Source organism: Paramacrobiotus metropolitanus, unplaced genomic scaffold, assembly GCF_019649055.1.
Source record: "Paramacrobiotus metropolitanus isolate TYO unplaced genomic scaffold, Prichtersi_v1.0 Parri_scaffold0000020, whole genome shotgun sequence".
In the NCBI taxonomy this organism is placed as follows: Eukaryota; Metazoa; Tardigrada; class Eutardigrada; order Parachela; family Macrobiotidae; genus Paramacrobiotus; species Paramacrobiotus metropolitanus.
In genome coordinates this window covers 1,093,176-1,111,676 of record NW_026570240.1, presented here as the reverse complement: position 1 = coordinate 1,111,676, position 18,501 = coordinate 1,093,176, and the positions used below count along the sequence as shown (strand labels likewise).

General features: G+C 39.5%; 3 protein-coding genes across 9 annotated transcripts; 2 read left to right on the top strand and 1 right to left on the bottom strand.

The window, feature by feature from the left end:
* Positions 1-544: 544 nt before the first annotated feature.
* LOC129586332 (zinc finger protein ubi-d4 B-like) lies at positions 545-3,200 on the top strand. The gene is made up of 6 exons (XM_055479505.1): positions 545-1,544; positions 1,633-1,705; positions 1,861-2,247; positions 2,321-2,433; positions 2,496-2,577; positions 2,760-3,200. The coding sequence occupies exons 1-6, from the start codon at positions 918-920 to the stop codon at positions 2,942-2,944; spliced, it is 1,467 nt and encodes a 488-aa protein (XP_055335480.1). The 5' UTR covers positions 545-917; the 3' UTR covers positions 2,945-3,200.
* A 375-nt stretch (positions 3,201-3,575) lies between these two features.
* On the bottom strand, positions 3,576-8,673 carry LOC129586333 (uncharacterized). Of its 6 annotated transcripts, XM_055479507.1 has the most exons (8): positions 8,594-8,673; positions 6,704-7,037; positions 6,303-6,415; positions 5,284-5,418; positions 4,621-5,087; positions 4,405-4,555; positions 4,134-4,295; positions 3,576-3,993 (listed from the first exon to the last, which is right to left on the bottom strand). In XM_055479507.1, the coding sequence occupies exons 3-8, from the start codon at positions 6,351-6,353 to the stop codon at positions 3,652-3,654; spliced, it is 1,308 nt and encodes a 435-aa protein (XP_055335482.1). In that variant the 5' UTR covers positions 6,354-6,415; positions 6,704-7,037; positions 8,594-8,673; the 3' UTR covers positions 3,576-3,651. The 6 variants fall into 6 exon arrangements, with proteins under 6 accessions (XP_055335482.1, XP_055335484.1, XP_055335487.1 ...); XM_055479509.1 differs by lacking the exons at positions 6,704-7,037; positions 8,594-8,673 and adding an exon at positions 7,816-8,169 and having other exon boundaries at positions 6,303-6,430; XM_055479512.1 differs by lacking the exon at positions 8,594-8,673 and having other exon boundaries at positions 6,803-7,395.
* Positions 8,674-12,049: 3,376 nt separating this feature from the next.
* On the top strand, positions 12,050-17,583 carry LOC129586336 (insulin-like growth factor). 2 transcript variants are annotated; one of them, XM_055479518.1, is made up of 4 exons: positions 12,050-12,557; positions 15,041-15,292; positions 15,672-15,826; positions 15,964-17,583. In XM_055479518.1, the coding sequence occupies exons 2-4, from the start codon at positions 15,130-15,132 to the stop codon at positions 16,150-16,152; spliced, it is 507 nt and encodes a 168-aa protein (XP_055335493.1). In that variant the 5' UTR covers positions 12,050-12,557; positions 15,041-15,129; the 3' UTR covers positions 16,153-17,583. The 2 variants fall into 2 exon arrangements, with proteins under 2 accessions (XP_055335493.1, XP_055335492.1); XM_055479517.1 differs by lacking the exon at positions 12,050-12,557 and adding an exon at positions 13,649-14,132.
* The last annotated feature ends 918 nt before the right edge of the window (positions 17,584-18,501 follow it).

Genomic DNA, 18,501 nt, shown 5'->3' with positions numbered 1-18,501 from the left:
TAAGTATTAACGATGATTTGACCAATAAAAATTACATGTTAGTACACAATACCACATATAAATATATATAAACAATTTTTGTAACGATACTACACAATAAGCATTAATAATTTTTGTGAGCCATGTTTAAATTCCCACGCTAGAATACGATCCCAGTTCTTAATGGGTAAGCTGCCTACCGTTGCAATAAAAAACAATCAACAAACGGATATACTAAGATGCGCGACATCCCTTTTTTCTACACATACAGTACTCGTTCTGTAATAAAACACGGCATACTGCTTGCAATTAGCAAGGCTTTTTAAACGTAGTTACAGCGTAGTTACATCTGATGTAACTACGCTGCAATTAGTCTCCAGTCTCCACGTAGCTGCCGCACCCTGTCTAAATCCTCTATCCATTTTTGTGCCAAAGTTCGATTCGGTTCGTGGTGAACGCCAATGTTTTGGTCTGATCAGGCCACCACACCAGTCTAGCTTCGTGGCTTGCCATTTTACTACGAGAATTTTTTGTCTTATTCGTATCGCAATAAATAAAGCCTTCGTATCGCAGCGCAAGAAAGTCATATTAATTACTGCATGGGAAGCGTACGCGTCTGGACTTCAGGCTGGTCTCCGTTCGCCACCAACCTTATCGGGATTGATTTCCTTTTGAATTATCTGAAGTATTCTCATGTTCCTGATGGTTCTGATGTTGAAATTATTCGGTCAATCGTAAGTTTCCCCGCGAGTGATTGTATGAAAATCAATCGATTGCGGATTGTGGCGCATGTGTCAAGTCAGTGTTTTATCAGCCAGCAACTGAATGATATGTAGCAAGTAACAATTTATTGGAGAACTTTGCCCACAAATTCGCCATTTATCGCTGATTTTTGCTGGCGTTGATCGGCGAACGTTGTTGAATGAATCGTCACGGTAATGTCGGAAAAAGCTACGGTACCGTACAGAGAACTGTTGGAAAGTGCGTCCAAGTACAATTCGCGTCTTCTGCACGAACGACGCGCACGCATTCCGTACCATGATCCCAGCACCAATGTGGACTATCACGATGGCCGTCGCCTGTACCTGGCCACGGAGCGTGGCCCGGGCCAGGGCACCGGCCAGATCATTACGTATCCGAGTCGACGGTGGAAACTGCGACCGCGTCCGCCGCCAGCGCATACAATCCATCATCCGCCAGCGATGATGGACGCACAGTTCCCTGGTCTTCCCGCGGCGGTTCCGTCAGTTGAACCTGGTGCTTTATTGAACAGTATGAGTATATCGTCCAACGGACTGACCGCTTCCATATGTGCCAATAATAACGCCAGCATGCATCCGCCGATGGATGCCATGGCGGCGAATAGCGTCGCCACAGGGACATCAGCCCTGAAAGTATTCGAGGATTCCTTCGCCAGTTCCCGTGACTCGTGGAACGCACCGGATGTGCCTGGGGAAATGATTTCGCCCATGGAGGGCAGTGAATCCAACGACCATGACTTTGATACTGACGAGGATATGGAGGATGGCGGTCGGAAACGGAAAGGCAGTGGCAAAAATTCCAAGGTTGGCTTTGTGTGTTTTTCCCGCTGTATTCTGCAAGAAGATATATGCAAGTATTTGAACTCTGCATTTTGTGCTTCTCTCATTGCAGCAAGCTGGAAAGGCGCGGAAGGATATCGATTACACGGTTGTCGTTGGCGCCGAAAAGCCATATTGTTGCAATTGTAAGTTGTTTTTTTACGCTGCAGATGGCGCATATTCAGTGGAGCTGCTTAATTAAATCGCGCTAGACAGAAATTAAATTTTGTATACGCTTTTTTAATAATTTATGTGTCTGTTAAATTTTTGAAATGTTATTAAGCGAGGAAATTTCTTGAAGATTGCGATATGTGCTACAAAACGCGACCCGGACTAACCTACCACATAAATAAGGAGCATCTTTCCAAGGAGCATCCCAGTGGTCGATCGGGCAGGTCCCCGGCCGCGCAGTCTCAACAGCAACAGCAATCTCATCCGCCGCATGCGTCGGGCATACACCAGTCGTCGCTTCCGCACTTTCCTGCCCATCAGTTCCATTACCAGTCAGCCTCTCCCAGTGCTCACAAGGCCAACTCGGTACTTATGCATCCCAACGCTGATAAGAGTTTGCAGCGCGATCGCGACGGCAAATCGCTGGTGTGCGATTTCTGCGAAGTTGACAATCCGACGACCAAACCCGCACCAAAAGGCGAAAAACTTCTCTCGTGTGCCAGCTGTGGTCATTCTGGTCAGTTAACACGGAGTTAGGTTTGAAGGGAGTTCAGGACATAATTTAATGAGGATTGGTTTACATTTTGTAGCTCATCCGACTTGTTTGAGTTTTACGAAAAATCAGCGAGATTCTACTCGACAGTATCCGTGGAAATGCATTGAGTGCAAGAGCTGTTCTTTCTGCAATTCTGCCGAGAATGACGTGAGTAATATGTGCTGGTGAGAAAATTGTGATTTATCTCTAATTTTAAGTTCTGTTTTTAGGAGAAACTGCTATTCTGTGACGACTGCGATCGAGGGTATCATATGTACTGCCTTAATCCCCCCATAGAAACCACTCCAGAGGGTGAGTGTCGATTGTCGAAATCTGCATGAATTTGATGCAGTGTTATTGAAGTGTTGATTTTTTTTCCATAACATGTAACAGTGTTGTGCTAATCTGCGAACTGTGGTGCGTTCTTTGAATTTATCTTATGCGATGTCAAATATATTCCAAATTTCATCGTTCGTTGTATTGTTGCTTTATAGGACCGTGGAGTTGTGACGCGTGCTTAGTGCAGTACGGTGAGGAAGCTGCATCCCGCGTGTGGAAGAGGAAAATGCAGCAGGAAGCGGTGGCCAAGTACCAAAGAGAGATGGAGGAATCTGCACGGAGAGCATCCGGCTCCAGTGGTCGGCAGAGGTATCCTGCACAAGTGGATCAAAAGAATTGACGATTCCATTTCTCAGTTTGTCTCTCTGTTCTTATCGGACAAAACCAATCCGTTGCTTAATTTTGAAAAATTTAACAGAAGACTATTATTGTTGTGCATTGTATTTATCGGCGATCTTTTCCACGGTGACGTGGAATTTTGGATTGGTTTTTTAAATTTTGAATCTGTTTGTTGTGGTTCTATCTTTTTGAGTCTCTGTGGAAATTTTGCTCGTTTGAGTGTATGTCAGACAAGGTGCATTTGTATAAAACATGAAGCTGATGGGGTTCTAACTCTTTCGTTTGCTATCTACGTATCCACACAGAATAGCGAATCCACACAGTATAGCGAACAGGCTGTCATGTTTTCGTAAAGCATTACGTACTTGCACCAGTTTATTAACAAAAGAATTTGCTTTTACTGGAATTATTGGTTACTTGCTTGATTTATCTGTACTTTGCGGCTACAATTGTACTGCTGTGCAACAACAAGAAATGGCAGTGAACGGGTGATTTACAAAATGTAAAGAGTAACATCTTAGAACACATGCTTTTTAAGCCGCGAGACATGCTCCAGCGTATAATATCAACTTTTTCATCAGCATCCGAGAGGAATATATGAAAAACTGTTACTTTTATTTCCGTTAAAACGCTTCCACAAAATGTTTGTCACACAATCGTACAGACAACACAGGCCAACCGTCGATGTCAACAAGAAAGTTTGACCTTTTAGCACTGCTTTGGTAAAGACATACGTCGTGTAATCTGGCGGAACGCATTTTTCTGAACTTCGTTACAGTTTTGTACAGCGATTTTAACAGAATAAGAGGTTCCTTCAACGTATTCTAGGCGAATTCGCTGGTTATCCAAGTCCGTTTGAACAGATTGGTCCCGAAGCTGTAATACTGTTTGCGTGGGAATGGGCAGGTCAGCGAAAGCAGGACGGGGTAACACTAGAGTATTGCTCTCTGGGAATAAGGAATCATCGTCCACTTGTTGTACTAAATAGTCCAGGGTGCAGATTAAATGGTCGATGTGAAATTCTTTTTTGGTTGAACTATCCCGCACCCCCTGGTAAATATAAGAGACACCAGTTAAACCCGAGCAATGCAACGCTATAGTTCTAACGTACACTACAGATTTGTATAAACCTATATAAAGTGATGAGCGCTACTAAACTGCGCTTCTAATAACACTATGTCCTTTCACACCTTAAAATAGATTGCAAGAAAGTGTAAATGTTTCCAAATAATTTGTTTCACAACGAAGGAGATATCGGAATACGTTGCGGCAACGAAATCTTGTTGGCCTTCTTGAATCCTTGCCGCATCGAAAGGTGACCCGAGCAGTTTTATGTACATTTCAAGGATTTTCTAAATGCACACAAAACGGTTTTTCAGAAACTCATCAGCGAGAAATAACTAGTTCTCAAATAATTAAAGCCAACAACATATCTTGAATTTTCATCTGTGACAAGTTTACCTGGTCTGTCCAAAAAATAAGCATCCTGAATAGGAAGTTCATTCTGATATGAGCTTGCGACATAGAAGTCTGGTTGAATGGTGCATCAGTGTTTACCAGAGATTTCAGCAGAGCTTTATGCCGCAGATAGATCTCGTTCAGGTAGTGGAAACTGTAATATAGTATAACAAAAACATAAGTATAACGTAGTCTATAGCACGAGAATGCGTGATGTACCTTTGTCCTCGAGTGTTCATTCCCGCCAATACAGAGTGCAGTATTTCAGTGTATTCTTGTTCGATGTGCGCGATTTTTTGTACGACTTTGTCAACAGTGGGAACAAAAGGTGGATCCAGCTCGACCACGCCCATACTCATTTCGTGATCGTCATGTTCATTTTCACATTGACTGCCCTTCCCGGCATTTGACATCCTTTCCATTTTATCGTAAGCACCACATTCGCTGTTGGGAGAGCTGTCAATGACACTATTTGTCGGACTGGCTAAACAGCCGCTGTCCGGTAGTTCGCCAATTTTGCCACCATTTATTGTCCTTTCGGTGACCTCGCTGAAATCCATTTCAGCGCTCGGGCTGCGTCGTTCCCTGCCGGAATTTGCGGCTTCCAGGTGCTGAACTCTGCGTTGCATGTCTTCATATCCATGATGCAACTTCAGAATACGCTTGGCGAGGAAAACAGTTTGGTCCTTCGGTTAAAAAATACCAAATTAATGCCGGCCAGTCGCATTCACACACTGGTAACTTAAAATTTCGTTTTGCTAAAGCTTGCCGGATCAAAGTTGTTAAAAATTCTGTTTTTCGTGGAAAAACCTAAAGTTTTAAAAAAAGCTGCAGACACATTTTTAGAAAGATAAGAAATCTTTGCAGATCAAATTGAGTTACCTTAAGAATTTTGATTTCGGAGTCGTGGACTTGTACTGCAGCGCACTGTGATGTTTTCGTGCCGTCCAAGCACTTCAGATCTTGCAAAATGTCTCGTAGCGTATCAACGAACTCATGCACTGCAACGTCTTCTTCCTGCCAAGACGCATTTTTGGTTAGTACGTACTGTATAGTGCTTTGTTCTCAAGCAATGCTTTGAGAAGAAGTACGTGGTTGCTTTTAATTTATCCCGAATCTAAAATATGCACACTACATAATATTTTTTTGGTATTTACGAGCAGCATTATAAGGAAAATTTAAAATCACGATAATAACGGGTTGCGGTAATTTTTACATATACTTAATAGCACCCTTTACTTGTACTTTTATAATAATATTATTATTATACTTTATATTAATTTTGATGTAAATGATAAATGACGAATCTGATTTCTTGAAATGTTCTATAAAAAATTATTAACGTAACTCAAAGGGTTAAAGTTGCGCATCGATATTATTTTAACTTTTTTTCATAATTATTTGTTGCAATGGTACCGCCCGGTAAGAATATAAAATCAAAATGACCTTATCCCAGTTTTGCACTGGGTTGACTTAATTACTGACCGATATTAACAACGCAAATATGAAAACGTAGATCTACACACTGCGTAAATAGCGGGTGTACAGCCATATTTTCAGGGTGTTAGTGCCGAGGCGGTTTATTAAGGTTTAGATTAATACTTCTAGTAATTTAACAGTGTGCGCATTACGTAACTTCACCATCATAACAAAAGTCTACCACTGTAATGACTGATACGTAAATATTGTAGCGGAACTGTGATAGTTACAAGTCACCGCATCGCAACGTCCTTGTCATAAAAAGCAATCGTACAATTAATTCGCCGAAACAAATTTGGCTAGTTCAAACTTCAAAGTAAGGGCGTTTCGCTGGCTAAACTTAGCATCGTTGTTAAATAATATAATAATTATTTACCTTACTTTATTACCTCGATGATGCAATCACAATCAGTTAACGTTACCTCGTGATGATCCTTAAGATCTTCCGCAAAGAAACAGTTGTCCGAATCCATTCAATTACCGAGAAGCTAGGTAGGGTATGTCCGCAATAATCCAGTTATACGGCGCGTGAAATCTAATCGGTTACATCCTATTAGGCATTGTCAGTCTGTCAGATCAGATTCTTTCAGTTACCAACATTATAATCATTATAAATCATAAGAGGCAACCAAAAACCATTAATTGCTGCACCATTTTCTTTACACAAATGAATAAATCTTAAACTAACTTGCCAGAGCATCTCAGAACGGAGTGAGCAGATTGATGTACATATTATGTAAACCAAGAATCTGGCAGCAAAATTACCGTATCTTATAATCCTATTATTGTACCAACAATGGCAGCAATTAGCTATAATGCTCACAATCATAGGTAAACATCCGCAGAATCTTTGGATGAGCACTCTTCAGTTATAACACACACATCAAAGCAGTACATCATTTTCTGGGGCATGATTACATACATATGGACAGAATCTGATCGCTGAAGTCCTCACGGTAAAAAACGTACCAATTTACGCCGTACAATAAGTGCGCATAATAAAAAGAACTCCACATAATAAGCAGGTTTCTAGTGATAATACAGCCAGTAATTCCATTGTCTGGTCGTAAGTAACATCACACTTCAAATCAAAATAACGCCACAAAGCGTGGGCGTCATGACCGCTGCGGCGTTACGCCAGATCTCATTGTAATACGCTGTAGTGAACAGATAAATTTTAGTCAGATTCAATGTCGTACGGCACCGATTAGCCTGCAGCTTAGGGTCATCGTTGCTGCGCTTCCGTTGCAGATTTGTTGTAAAACAACCGTGCACAAAGAGCACCAATACTTAACTGGCAATTGGATGACAGATTGACCAACAGATCCGAGCAAAAAACAGTGCGATCGCAAATATTCTTTTTCGTACAGGTACTAATACTACTTGGTACTTAACGTGCATGGTGGCATAAGTGAGTGTTGCAGCAACCTTTGTGATAGTGTCGCTCAAGTGATCGTACAAAGTAAAACAATTTAAACTTAGCATACCATTACAGAATACAGTTGCAGCTAGTGCAAGAAGTAATTCAGCTAATTGCTAATAATCAAACAAATTTTGTAACAATGTGCATTACCGTATTACAGTACTTTACGATTTTTGGCCCAAGGTAAAACGATTTATGTGTTGTCAACATGCACAGATTTAGGAATTCTCTGCAAATACGCGAGGTTAAGCTCTCACTTTGTTGTATTGTGGTCTTTAACAACATTAAGATGTTGCTCATGTTTCCCGTTTTTGCAGCTACGCGCTGTGGCCAGTGAAACTTGAGCCGGTATCAAGGTTCCACAAACTGCATCTTTGTACGAGGTGGAAGATTACGCCCACACTTAATGCCGCAGATGGTTGCAATAGTACTTCGTAATCACATTTAACCTAACTGCTTCTTTATTGTGAGTACATCGGATATTGACAGATACGGCATTGTCTGACACTTACTTGACAGATGAACTTGCCACTTGAACTGGTGCGAAAAAATAAATTCAGACTGTAATGCGCCGCTTACAGGATCGGATTCACATTGTCAGATGTGCAGGATGCACGCACATATTATACTAACAATCCCACCAACGCCGTTTCTTTCCACTTTATGGAAATCTAAACCGCCCAACGCCCATTTTCACACGATAGCTTGAAAAATTCGTAAAATCCTGTAGATTGGCATAGGCGAATTCAATTACCAAACTCTCCTTAATGGAATTTCGAAAACGTTTTCGAAACAAATTTCGCTAATTGGTTGTTTCGTTGTGGCATAGCAACATCCTAAGATCATAACGATACTACCAACGCCGTTTCTTTACCCTTTATGGAAGCCTAAACAGCCTAACACCCATTTTCACAGCTTAATCCTGTAGATTGGCATAGGCAAATTCAATTACCAAACTCTCCTTAATGGAATTTCGAAAACGTTTTCGAAACAAATTTCGCTAATTGGCTGTTTCGTTGTGGCATAGCAACATCCTAAGATCATAACGATACTACCAACGCCGTTTCTTTACCCTTTCTGGAAGCCTAAACAGCCCAACACCCATTTCACAGCTTAACTTGAAAAATTCGTAAAATCGCGTAGGAAGAAACAGGCGATCTCAGTTGCCAGAATCGTGGACATAAAATTTCAAAAAGTTTTCTAAACAAATTTTCATTATTGCCTGTTTTATTTGGCACAGAATGCGATTGGCACCACATTACGGGATCATCCCGTATACGTACTACGTACAGCCAAGCAGGGATCATTACTCAGCATATCCAATCAGAATCCACAAAAACTATTGTAAAGCAAAGCAAAAGCCATTATTTTTCCAAAAAAAACGGAAAGGACATTGAACAAATGTGAAAATCATAAAAACACCTAAACAAAAAATGGTTTTTCCTTTCTTTGATACAATAAGATATAATGCAAAAAGACGTCTTCTCTAAAAGAACAGCTTGAATAACGGGATAAGGAACAGTAACAAATACGGACATCTTAAAAACAACTATAACAGAATTTCGCTGATTGGCTTAACATAAGGTAACTGATAGCTGATTAGCGGAAATATATAACTTTTCGAACAAAACTGCTAACACTTAGTATAACATTAGTATGTGAGCGGCATTTCATTTCATTGGCGGAAAAAAGAAAAGGATAACTCTACCCTAACGGGCAGGGTACATACAACAACTAACATAAGTACGTATTATTACAAAAAAGAAGGGAATACGATGAGCACAATAAATGTCCCTGTAATCCGCAAATTCCCGACTGGAAGATATAATTTCTAAAGGTATTCTTGCCGGTGAGACAGAGGGGAAGGGATTTTCGCCGGTCTGACAGAAGTACAGGAATTTTCGCCGGTCAGATAGAAGTACACAGATTTTCGCCGGTCATATAGAAGTACAGGGATTTTTGCCGGTCAGATAAAAGTACAAAGATTTTCGCCGGTCAGATAGAAGCACAAGAATTTTCGCCTGTTAGAACACAGGGGCATGGACTTTCGTCGGATAGACAGAGAGAATGGGATTTTCGGCGGTTAGACGGAAAAAAAAAATTTTTTTGGTTAGACAGAGGAGGAGGGTTTGGCTGATAAGTTATTAATAACATTTTTTGCTGATATGTTATTTGTCTCAACCTTCTTTGTAGATGACGATTTTAGCGATGACACTTCCATAAATAGAAGTATATGTATACATGTTCCGTTATAACTTATTATTAACGGAACGTGTGTAGTCCAAAACAAACCGCTTTTCCGATCCAAATAAATTCCGCTTCCTAAATCTTTCTTCAGTTCTAAAAATTCTCAACCGAGGCCGGAGGCCGAGGTTGAGCTTGTAATATATAAGCTGGCGCCGTGGCGCAGCATGGCAATCCAAGTGTGTTACCCTTACCTACCAACGCACACTAAATACCGGTATAAGGACATTATATATATACTCGTTCGTAGATGCACGTTTGCAATACAGCAATCAAGCGTAGCGCTCATGTGAAAATTAGATCTCAATCTGTCGGATGTTGTCAGTCACCAACATGTTTTACGAATTTCCATAACGTAAGATCTATATCGCGGTTACAAGGGCTCACAAACAAAGACAATTATAAAGTTTCTTTGGATTTTTCATGAGGTTTTGAACTGTTGATACTTGTCATTCTTGTGCAAGTCTGCACGTATTATATTATGCATAATATCTGTGCTGTGATAATACTCGGCGTACACCTCAATCAGGCGTAATATCCATATAGGTGTTAACTCAATAAAGAAGGGCTAGGGTGGTATTTCGTTAATTTGTACAAAGAGAGTCGCAGAGAACCGTAGTCTATTATTTGTACAAATTAAAAAAAACATCAGTACGACAAATTTCCAGCTGATGAAAAAAGCTGCTGCATATAGGTTCGTTCAATCTTGTTTTATAACCACTGGTATTGTTCCACAGTGTACGTCTTGGCGTAAGACCTTTAACTACTGTAGTGCTTTTATAATGTGAGTCCGATAAAAAGATCTGCGCTTTACACCATTACTTACTCATGCTTTATAACTAAGTGTGAGTACTGTAGACAAGCAACATACAGAGTACGAGTACTGTCAGACTACTTATATCGATGCTGGTTATTTTTGCGTTGCTGGTGCAAGTACTTACTCTGTCGTTGTGCAATATTAGCGTGCGCCTGCATGATAAATATTAAATACTGTATCGGTTTTTAAATACTGGAAGATTCCCAAGAAGCTCAAAATACTTAATTATTTCACCGGTTATTAAATTTTGTTACTACCTAAACCATCAGTTAATAAGTTTTGCATGTTTTGCGCTGCTCACAATATTGACTTAAAATATGTCCTAATCGTCCGTCTATGCAAGAAATGCATCCGTACGTAGGTTTAATTGGGATGTTGTTGTAATATGACCGTACATGGATGTGGAGCGCAATTTCCGTTCCATATAAGCATGCAATGCATGTTCTTGTGGTAAATATTGTCGGCACTAAAGTAAAATTTTGTTCCTGCAGGGCCCAACCGTACAACAGAATATAATTATTAATTGCATTTTTACCCAATTTGCGTAATAAAAATGACAGCAGCATGTATTCAACAAGTAAGTAATTGTTAAAACGGCGTGCATGAGCGTATGCAGCTATTGTAGTAGAACAACAAGAGCAGCAGTAGCAGAGTGCAATAGTCAAACCGAAATTGTGATAATAGTGCATATTTCAAGTAATTCACGACACCGTCAAACCTGAAGTCGCATTGCCATTCGATTGTAACTTGATAACTTTCTGAGTTGGTGTTAGTGATACTGGATTCTTGATCACTCATATTATCAGCAAAGAAAGATAACAAACGCAAAACAAAAGGTCAAACATTTTAATCGTGCATTGCAATTAAAAATACCTAAAGGTCAGCAAGAACAATGTTTGTGCTGATTTGTTTGCTAACGGAAAGAAATCTTAGAATTGTGATCGCCACGGAATTTTTATATACAAAATTTTTGCAGCCGCTAGAACTTGTCATGGGTATACACGGTATCATCTACCGTAGCATGCGTACACTCAAGTGCTAATCATAAATCCTATCAGTATTTAGTTAATACTTTACAAAAACGAAACGTTTCTACATTGATTGATATGATAAATGATAAATAACTTCAGAAACTGCACAGGTGTATCGTCGAAAGGGTCAAGATGGTACGAGTAGTTTAATCGAAATATCGGAATATATTATTTTATCATTTTTTTCTGTATCTGCTGCTGTGTCCCATGTATCCATAATAACGCGACATTTAAAGAGCTAATATTAGATTGAATAAATTGTTGCGCCGTCACAACGAGAGGTTCGCGTACATACCGCTAATTAAAACAGCTAAGTGCTTGAGGTCCTAGAATAGCGTCAGCTCATGTTCTTTGTAAGAGCAATTGTCGTAAACAGTCTCTAATTAGTGCGTGTTTCTTCGATGCGGTGACTTCCAAAGATGCGGCGTTTCGGGACATAACATTTGTCCGTAAGTCACGCTTTGGGCCCCGGAGTCCACAGAAAAAGGCCAATTGTGTAATAAGTGCTTGTTTAACAGACCACGGTTAATGCGCACAAATATGATCCCGTCCCATTGGCAGCTGCTTATTGGCTCCATCCCGATTTCAGGAAAAAATGTGACGCGCGATATATTAGGCGGTACGCGTTGCCGGTACGGCCACAGACGGCAGAAGTAATCCCTGAGATATTATTAATAATACCCAGGAATACGCAAGTTTCATTCTGCGAGTCTTTGACGCGGCCTGAAAATGACTATATATACAGTAGTTTTCATTTTGATTTCCTATTCTGCAGTAATAACTTGATGCAGTCATGTCTACATTGTACTAGTCATATTTTCTGTTATAGTACTATGTATCGTTCTTCATTAAGATATCATTGGTGTAGTTATTTAGAACCTTAATAAAGGGCCCTTTACTTAATTAGGCAATTGTTTTTTCTTCGTGTTTTTGGTGAAAAGGTATTATGAACTGTTAGCGTCACGTACAGGCCATAAGTTTTGTTGACAACTCTCAATCGTTTTACAACTCGCATATGCCGGGACTTGGCCGCGCCTGAGTTTTCCGTGTGATGACGCCTCGGTTCACATCGTTAGTGGTTGATTGCCGGGATGCCCAAGATCTGACTACGTCCACAAGGACCAAAAGGTTAACCACAAGGGATCAACCCCTCCACACGAAGGTACGTGAGAGCAGCGTACGCAACAAGGGTGTATAAGTACGAAAGGTCAACCACAATAGTTTTTCTCAATCTACCAAAATGTTACCAAAATCATATTTATAACAGTTGGTGCTGCAGTTAATGCTTTTTAGAACATTTTGTGCATGATGTTTACAACATTCTGTGCGTGTTGTAAACCTGTAAAATCACATCTCAAGCTCAATACTTACAATGGAAACAATATTCACCTACCAATCCGCCATGTATTACGTATCTGGCAAGCAAAGATCAACTTTTTGCGTGCAGTTTTACACAATAACTGCTGCTTCTTCGCATCTTCAATACACAAAATTAACGCAAGTTTGCTGCCAAATAAAATAATACTGTAACTATTAATGCGGCCAATAAATACAACCTATCCCTGAAGCAAAGTTATCTGCTTTTCCTTCCCAAAACCAACCACTGTAACAAATATAATTTTAAGAGCTGAACCATTGTACTTGTCTAACTGAAGACGTGCAAAGCGGAAGTAATTATGAACGTCAGAAAACTGCACTTCAGCAAAGTGGGTACGAATTATTATTCTTATCATGGTTACGGGCTTACTGCCGCTGACGAAAAATTAGAGCAAAGGTAGAGAACGTTTTGTATTTGCAAAATTCGTTCACATTCTATCGTTTTCCTAGATTCTCTCGAAATTACAATTAAGACATGCAATGTTCACCAGCAGCTGCACAGTGAACAAATGGGAAACACCCTTTTCATCGAATTAAGTCTGCTGTATGTATGTTCGGCGTGTGGAGAATAGGAAATCGCAAGTTGTTTACCGCGAATTACATTGACCCGTAAAAGGAGCATTTTGTAAAAAGGGGATGGGATCACGGGCAGTGAAAGCGGTTTCTTCTCCCTAATACGTTTTCAAATGCGGTAAATCACGCGGCTCACAAGTGACAACTGGGATGGCCGGGCGGCTAAGGTCAACAAAAGTATTTTAGGTCACCGCGAATATAACTATGTGTTAAACGATCCGGGAAATCGCCAGCAACCGCTGATAATAACTACAGGATGGTAAACAGTTTTAGCGGGAATGTATTCAAATACTCGATCACTGTATACAAAGTGTTTGAAGATATTAACTTGGTTCCAGAATTTGTACGACACCATAAAATGCCGGCCGCATATACATGGTGACTGCATGGTCATACAGTCACATCGATGCACTTGTGTTTTCATACAATTGTATAATGAATAGTAATAACGAGCTTGTGTAGTGTAGTACTACGCTGTGGAAAAATTTATCGGTGTGATTATGTTTAATCGTGCGGTAGTATATATTGGAAAAAATTGCGGCAGCTGTTTTTAGGATTTGTGAAATGGGCAAGCTTTTGCAATGCGGTTTCAAGTCACTGTTATCTGGCTCAAAGGAATTTTGAGTTCCGTTATCAATTTTATCGAGACGGCGCGACCTAAGCGTTAACGTGTCACAGTTGGCATTCATTCGTTTACTATACTTGTATTTTTTATGCCTTCTGCGGAGTGGAATCTAGTCGACAGTAATTTGAGCACCATGACCTCTTTGCGGTTTCATGATTACAGGTAGAATGCGCATCAGTCACTAAGCCTAGGTATATGTTTTCACACAGTTTATGCAGCTCCCCGGATAATTAATGCACTATTATTATTTTTTACCAAATGTAAAATAATTCAGCATGGAATACAGATTAATTTCTATATACGTACTTTATAAGCCGGTGCAGAATATTACTACACGTCGGTACTCGCGCTAACTGTCTTTTGTAACGGGTAGTAATTGACTAGGCGGCAATATTGTTGCCAGAATAATAGCAAAAATGCATGGTTAACAGTTCAACTTAACACGATAACTTTGTAGATATATTATTTACCTACCGCGTCAAATCAACGACAGTTACGGTAAATACTGAGTTGTTGATATGTTCACATGGCTGCAAAAATAAGATTAGATAACTTTTTGGCTAATTTTGCTATACATTTTGCAAATAACAAAGTTGCTCTTAGAATCAGCAGGAATCGAAAGACTTTGCCCAAATGCGGGGTAGATGCTGTCGAACAATATTAAAAATGTGAAAGTTTACATTATTTATGAGACGGTGACATTCACCTGATTATGATCTGCAATACATAAATGATTATAAGTGACAAGAAACATATGTGCAACTTAGAAGATAAGAGTAAATGTCGTTTGCTTCAATACTGAAGCTTGTGGTGTTGTAAATACAGTGCAAAATCCTAGACAAAAAAACAAGCAATATAAACTGTTGCGGTCAATTTTTTTGGCCATGGAGATACAGTAATATCTTCGATTCGAAAAGGCGAAATCTTTTATGAAAATCCATACGGCTCACCTTCCAGTTAATCATTTAAAGAAAATATTACATGCACAAATCGCATATTGATAAGGTCTTATTTTTTGTTCAAAACAATACTTAGTATCTGTTATAATTATAGAATGTTTACCATTTCAGATACATCTCGTTGTGGCCAAAGATTTGCTGACATCGTCAGGAAGGGTCATCGCAAACACACCCAACAGTCATATTTCTCCCAGTTCAACATGCTCATCTGCCATTTCCGGCATCTCCTACAACATTTGCATTTTTTCTTGATAATCCTCTCGTCACTTTATTCCTTCAGTTTTGCCGAAAGAAAATTCTGTGGCACCGGACTGGCGGATACATTAAAACTGTTGTGCAGAGGGAAATATCGACCGCGTCTAGGTACTCGCAATAATAAGTAAAGTAATAATACTTATTATTATTTATATTGTTACGTTAATAGTAAAGCATTTTTGTCGCCTAATCAAAGATAGAAAGCGCCATAGAAGCAATCATAATAACAATCCAGCAAATCTTAAGAGGAGATCCGATTTTTTATTAAATTTTGCTTTAAAGGTCACTCGGTATTTTCTGAAAAATCTGCATCGTTTTTCACAATTTATTTGTATCGTGTCATTTTAACTCGCAGACTGATCTTGGCAGTTATAACGGTGTTTCTTTTAAAGATTCAAAAGTTGGTGCCAATTGATATGATGATAGTGTATTAGGGTACAATAAAAAGTGATTTTATTTATGTAGTAATAATCTTTGAAAACTTTAGATTCCGATCCTGATGGAAAAGCCGGTGACGTCTCTAATAGCCTCACTCAAGAGTGCTGTCACAAAGCTTGCAGTATGAAAACGCTTATGGGTTATTGCGCAAGTCCTCCCGATCCCCAAATGGAAATGCTTTTAGCCAGATTATCCCTTATGAGCGTGCGTATGAGCGGTTACTGTAGATATATGACTTTACCTGAAAATCAGTAAAACCTAAGCTTGACAAGTTCCACAAACCTTTTTGTCGGCATTGCATTTGCTTGCCGGATTATTTCTGAAAGTGGATTTTTTTGCAGGCCAATAAAGGGTCATCCAAAGCCAGTTCCGGTGGGCAGCTTTTAGCCGGAGATACTTCCTCTACCGGACTAACAACCAAATCTCGACTTTCGGGATTAATTAATACCAAACAAACCTTTGATGTCTCACCCCTCCTAGAAATGAGGCCAAGTGATATTTACCAAAGTTTGCCCTCCAGACAAAGGTGACACGCCCAATTAATCTATTTATTTAACCAAGTTGCCTATCCTTTTTCCACAAACATTTTTAACGTCATTCCAACAAAATCCTTCAGCCACATCCCAGTATTAATGTCGGATCATTTGTTCCGACCCTTTTTTATATACTCATCCTGTTACAATGATGCCCGATGCTAGTTCAAGTTGCCCGAAGCGAACGTCCTAAGATGTGCACACAATGGATGAATAATCGCCTTGCACAATAAACAATCGCCTAACATTTGCCCCGAACCGAAGTCCCGCGGAAAATGCGAACTTTGCCTATAAACTCAAACCGATACTTAATTAATATGATATTTGTTCTCTTGGAGGGTTTTGATCGAATGGTCCCCACAGAAGCAATCCCTTACCAGTTACCTTAATACTGTCCAGTTTGGCTGAGTACTTTTCACGGATTCCCTTCAATATTCCACGTATATTTAGTTTCATTTATGCAGTGTCGTACTGCTAATAATCTTACGCAATTATATGCGGTCTTTAAATTATGCTTATATAATTCCTGATGTCCACATTGTTCCTTTCGGGACTTTTGCAGCAGTATATTGTCGCTCTTGCCAAAATGCTGCAAATATTCATATGCAGCTACTGGTTTAACTGATGACAACATTTAATTATTATTATTGCCATTGCCACGCCTATTTGTGGAATGTATGGCCCTTATACTGAGCTAACCCCGTTTCACGCAGCCTCACTCCAGAGTGAAATGCCTTCCCAAAGATTTATACTTATAACTTACAATTGGAAAGTTTATCTCCCTTACACCGCAATCATCCAAAAATCCTATATTTCCTGTTTCCAGAGCTGAAATTTTGCCCCATGTACATAATCTTTCCACATTCCTAAACCTTATATATCAATATGGATACATGTACACGAATGCCCCAATGAGCCCGAGCACGATTCCCAAGCACTGGCGACGTACATTTCTTGGAGCAGCCTACAAGCAGTCGGCAGTCTTACTTCAGTGTGATTTCTTGTAATTTTGAGTTAAAATTGTTCTGTTTCTTATTTATTTGTTTATTTTTGACAAAATCGCTTGCACACGTGTTTTTATAAAAACTACAAAAGCTGCACAAAAGATGGTTTATAGGCATAAAATCAATCACTGTAAAATATGATATTCTAGACGTAGACAAGATGGTGTACTTGTATAAGTAAGTAACCTGTAATTCCATGTTTAGTGATGAAACGCACTTTCCTTTAACACTATTCTATGAATTACTGCAGTCGCAATGCTATACTGACAGTGAGTCCGCATTGTCTAATTGTATTTAAGCACTATATTATAACACCTAATAATTTATTATTTCACTTGTTAGGCTCGCGTACTTCGTCGTTTTGCTGTAAAGGCGCGTCCACCACTTGCTGAATGCAGATTATCCGATTATCAATGATTGAATAAATTCTGTTATTCATAAGCGTTACCGCTCGTAACATTAGTTATAATTCACGCTAAGCACGGTCATTTTTACTGACGTAAGAATTAAGGATCCACAAGAAATATTTCCGCCTGCCGGAATGGATCATGTACTCCAGACTCCTAGACGTGGAAATACACTAACGTAAAAAGGGCTTCGCAGTTTGCTTTTCTCCTGATATCCTGTGCATGTTGATTTGTAGAACCCTTTTTCTGTATAAGTACTAGTATTTCCACGCCTGGGCTTCATCGTCTCCGCAACCATATAAAATATCAAGTCTCCGCAATACTCATATCAAGTCTCGTTAGAAGTTGAAAAACACATGTTCTACCCGCATCTGTCAACCGACCGCGGCATATATAAAAGTCATGTACATTTTTTTGGCGTAATTTTAAGCACTTACAAAAAAGTGTTTGCCGTACCGGTAGAACCGGTTGACGTCATAATCTGGTATGGACATTTTTTTTGCGTGACTGAAAGTGAACTGTGAATCAAAGAATTTCCAGTCCAAAAAGTTAACAAAAATTGCCGCACCCACAATTTGATTCAGGTTTGTGAACAATTTTTTAGGCTTGTGAGCGTGACAAAAGGTGGACGACTGTTTGCTCTCATTGTCAGCGGCTATTCCCTGCATCAGACTGCACGCAAGCAGATTTTTGGGCACCTCTATTTATACATAGATATATGAGCTATTGATCATGAGTTTACTCTTTTTTAAAGTTGCACCGTTGTACACAAAAAAATTTAATATTTACATGATTAAGTAGTAAGACTATAGCATCCCTTTGTGCAATGTGGATGTTGGATTTTGAGTACGAAGTACCTATTAAATGTTCCATGGATGACATTACTGTAACATTTTGGCAAATGCTAATTTTGACAAATTTGGACAAAGGTTAAA